Below are 4,209 nucleotides of genomic sequence, written 5' to 3' on the forward strand. Positions count from 1 at the left end.
TTTTTTTTTTTTTTTGAGACAAGAGCCTCAAGCTGTCCCCCTGGGTAGAATGCCGTGGCATCACAGCTCACAGCAACCTCCAACTCCTGGGCTTAAGCGAGTCTCTTGCCTCAGCCTCCCAAGTAGCTAGGACCACAGGTGCCTATCACAACATCTACTATTTTTTGGTTGCAGCTATCACTGTTGTTTGGCAGGCCCAGGCTGAATTCGATCCCACCAGCTTAGGTGTATGTGGCTGGTGCCTTAGCCACTTGAGCCACAGGCACTGAGCCATATGTCCTGACTTTTTAATCCATATGGTCCTCTTCCTGCCCTCATTTTGTCATTTATTTGTTAAAAAAACTAAATCCCAAGCCAGACACAGTAGTTCACGTCTGTAATCCTAGCACTCTGGGAGGCCGAGGCAGGTGGACTGCTTGAGCTCCTGAGTCCAAGGCCAGCCTCAGCAAGAGAGAGACCCCATCTCTACTAAAAACAGAAAAAACTACCCAGGCATGTAGTGGGCACCTGTCGTCCCAGCTACTTGGGAGGCTAAAGCAAGGGGATCACTTGAGTCCAAGAGTTTGAGGTTGCTGTGAACTATGATCCCATGGCACTCTACCCATGGCAACAGAGTTGAGACTCTGCCCTCCCCTCCCCATAAGAAAGAAGGGTGGAGCCTGTGGCTCAAAGGAGTAGGGCACCAGCTCCATATACTGGAGGCGGTGGGTTCATACCTGGCCCCAGACAAAACCGCAAAGAAAAAAAAAGAAGACTGCCAATAAGAAAAAAACTGAATCACAAGTTTATCCTCCACAATTTCACACATTCTGAATCTGGTTCAAACTGAGTCTAGAATGGTGGGCAAGCACTCTGGTCATGGTAGAGAACAAAAGGAAGCTGTAACCAGATGTACAATCAGAACTGTACTGAAGAAAGACCCTCAGTGGACTTTGGCTGGGAAAGATGGAAGCAAACTAGTGAATGACATGTGACCATAGTGCCCAGACAAGGAGTGACCAGGGTGGTGTTGGTGGACATACGCAGAAGGGTCAGATTTGTGACACTTAAGAGTAACAAGGGGCTTAGTGCCTGTAGCTCAGAAGCTAGGGTGCCAGCCACATACACTGTAGCTGGTGGGTTCAAACCCAGCCCAGGCCTGTCAAACAAAAATTACAACTACAACCAAAAAATAGCCAGGCATTGTGGCGGATACCTGTAGTCCCAGCTACTTGGAAGGCTGAGGCAAGAGAAACTGCTTAAGCCCAAGAGTTTGAGGTTGCTGTGAGCTGTGACGCCACAGCACTCTATTGAGGGCAACTTAGCAAGACTGTCCCCCAAAAACAAATAATTACACAAGTAATAGGGGGTGGTACCTGTGGCTCAAAGGAGTAAGGTGCCGGCCCCATACGCTGGAGGTGGCAGGTTCAAACCTAGGCCCAGCCAAAAAACTGCAAAGCCAAAAAACAAACAAAAAAAAAAACGTAAAGAGTAATAGGGACAGTTCTTCATGACAGGCTGAGCAAAGGGCAAAAAAAGGGTCACGATGGGCTGGGCACGGTGGTTCACACCTATAATCCTAACACTCTGGGAGGCTGAGGCAGGTGATCGTCTGACCTCAAGAGTTCAAGACCAGCCCCAGCTAGAGCAAGACTCTGTCTCTAAAAATAGCCAGGCGAGAGCGGCGCCTGTGGCTCAAAGGAGTAGGGCGCTGGCCCCACATGCCGGAGGTGGCAGGTTCAAACCTGGCCTGGGCCTGCCAAACAACAAAAAAAAAAAAAAAAAAAAAGCCAGGTGTTTTGGCAGACACCTATAGTCGTAGCTACCTACTCCAGAGGCCGAAGCAAGAGAATCGCTTGAACTCAGGAGTTTGAGATTGCTGTGAACTATGACACCATGCCTCTCTACCCAGGGCAACAAAGTGAGACTCTGTCTCAAAATAAAAAGGTTGTGACTTATATAGCAGTATGGCCATGTCCCAAAGAAAACATCCAGAGGAGACCAGGTTGGTAGGGAGGGAAAATCCCTATCATGGTTTGGACACCAAGTCTGAGATACCTCTGAGGTATCTAAGAAAGGACACCAAGACAGCTGCACTATTGTTAGTGATCAGATAACTCTCGGCTAGATGCCTGTCAGGTATTGATTAAACACCCTAAGCAAATCTGCCAATCCAAGGTTTGGAGAAGTGATTCACTATAGCCTCACAGATGTAGAAGGAAAACCAAAGTCATCGGACCACATTCATGCCTCCCTTAACACTGGGGGCCATATTCTGAAAAATGTGTTGTTCACCAACTTCATCTTTTTTTTTTTTTTTGAGACAGAGCCTCAAGCTATTGCCCTGGGTAGAGTGTCGTGGTGTCACAGCTCACAGCAACCTCCAACTCCTGGGCTTAAGCGATTCTCTTGCCTCAGTCTCCCAAGTAGCTGGAACTACAGGTGCCTGCCACAATGCTCGGCTATTTTTTGGTTGTAGCTGTCATTGTTTGGCAGGCCCAAGCCAGATTCAAACCCGCCAGCTCTGGTGTATGTGGCAGGAGCCTTAGTCGCTTGAGCTACAAGCATGGAGCCAGCAATTTCACCTTTGTGGAAAACATCAGAGTGAACTTACACAAACCTAGATGGTAGAGCCTGCTACAGACTTGGCTATATGGCATACCCCACAAAGCTGTACAAGAGGCTACTGTACTAGATGCTGTAGTCAGTTCTATTACAATGTTAAGTATTTGTGTATCTAAACCAGAAAAGGTAACAGTAAAAATAGTATTATCTTACAGGATCTCTACCATATCTGTGGCTCCTGGCTCACCACTGACTGAAACACTGTTATGCCTGCACAGTTATGAAGTTTTCACTGTAACAATAAATGGCCATTGGAGATTAACATTAACCCTCTTGTGCATTTGGCTAATGGCTACCAATCATCTGACTCATATTTCAATTCTTCCTATACCAGGAAGGTATGGAACATCCCCAGGCTAAGGGTAGAATAAGGATTAACTCATTAGCCTGTACCTTATTGCTAGAGCCTATGAGACCCAACCTGGCTATCGTAGCCCCTCAAGTATGCTCCCCACTGGGAGGAACCCAAGATACCAGGGGTCTCCCTTCCTGCCAACCTCTACCCCATGCTCTTTTTTGTTTGTTTGGTTTTTGAGACACAGTCTCATTATGTCACCCTCAGTAGAGTGCCATGGTTTCACAGCTCACAACAACCTCAAACTCTTGGGTTTAAGCGATTCTCTTGCCCCAGCCTCCCAAGTAGGTGGGACTACAGGCAACCACCACGACACCTGGCTATTTTTGGTTGTAGTTGTCATTGTTGTTTGGCAGATCCAGACTGGATTCATACACTGCTAGCTCTGGTGTATGTGGCTGGAGCCCTAACCACTGAGCTACAGGTGCCGAGCCTACCCCAGGCTCTCTTGCTTGAAAGACTACATACACCAAACTGTGTTTTAGGAAGTGGTAGGAGCTAAATATGTGAACTAACTACCTCGCTCCCACACAAAACAGGCCTTTGGGAGAGCAGGGTACTGGGTGTGACCTGGGAAGAAGACAAAGTGTTGGGCTGGGGGGTGGGAGGGAGAAATGAGGAGGAATTAGACTTACACATTTTTAGCTCTGTCTCCACTTCCTGCTGTCGCCGCTCTATCTTTTCCCGTCTCTTTTGGGAGAAAGGGGAGGCGGAGAAGTGAATACAAACAGAAGTACTCTGATATCAAGGACCACCCAGAAAAGGGGGCAAAATATACAAGGGATTAGGAGGGAAAAATGGCATACCTTCCTTTCCATACGTTCCTCCCGGGTTTCTGCACGAGTTGGAGGAGGGGCATCTCGAGGGTCCTAGGAACAAGAAGAGGGAAGACAAGGTAAAAAGGACTGGGGAAAATGGCAAGCAACACCCACCACAGAAATTAAGCACCTCAGTCCCCACCACCTACACAAATAAGCAAACAAACATATACAGCTCCCTGGCCACAGTGGAGGCAGAGGAGTGTCACAAATCAAAGTATTGTCCAAGGACCAATACCGTCTATAAACTGTTGTTAATACAGAAACTAGGGATTGAGTATTCTGCACCTACACCAATTCGACAACTTAATTTTATTTCCACTGACTCTAATAACAGATCAGAAACATTTGCTCTTTATCATCATAGTTGGAAAAGCACCAGCATGGGTGACACTTCACTTAAGAACACAGCATCGGCTCGGCGCCTATAGC

At 47.4% G+C, this 4,209-nt stretch overlaps 1 protein-coding gene across 2 annotated transcripts in view; it reads right to left on the reverse strand.

Moving 5' to 3' along the window:
• The window catches only part of SNRNP70 (small nuclear ribonucleoprotein U1 subunit 70), a 23,562-nt gene that overhangs the window by 15,915 nt on the left and 3,438 nt on the right, over positions 1-4,209 (reverse strand). For both annotated transcript variants that reach the window (XM_012812537.2, XM_012812536.2), the window contains exons 3-4: positions 3,766-3,828; positions 3,595-3,649 (exon numbers count right to left, since the gene is read on the reverse strand). In XM_012812537.2, the coding sequence (XP_012667991.1) occupies positions 3,595-3,649; positions 3,766-3,828 (118 nt within the window). The remainder of the gene's footprint in view (positions 1-3,594; positions 3,650-3,765; positions 3,829-4,209) is intronic.

This window comes from Otolemur garnettii, unplaced genomic scaffold (assembly GCF_000181295.1).
Source record: "Otolemur garnettii isolate 467f Iridium unplaced genomic scaffold, OtoGar3 scaffold00211, whole genome shotgun sequence".
In the NCBI taxonomy this organism is placed as follows: Eukaryota; Metazoa; Chordata; class Mammalia; order Primates; family Galagidae; genus Otolemur; species Otolemur garnettii.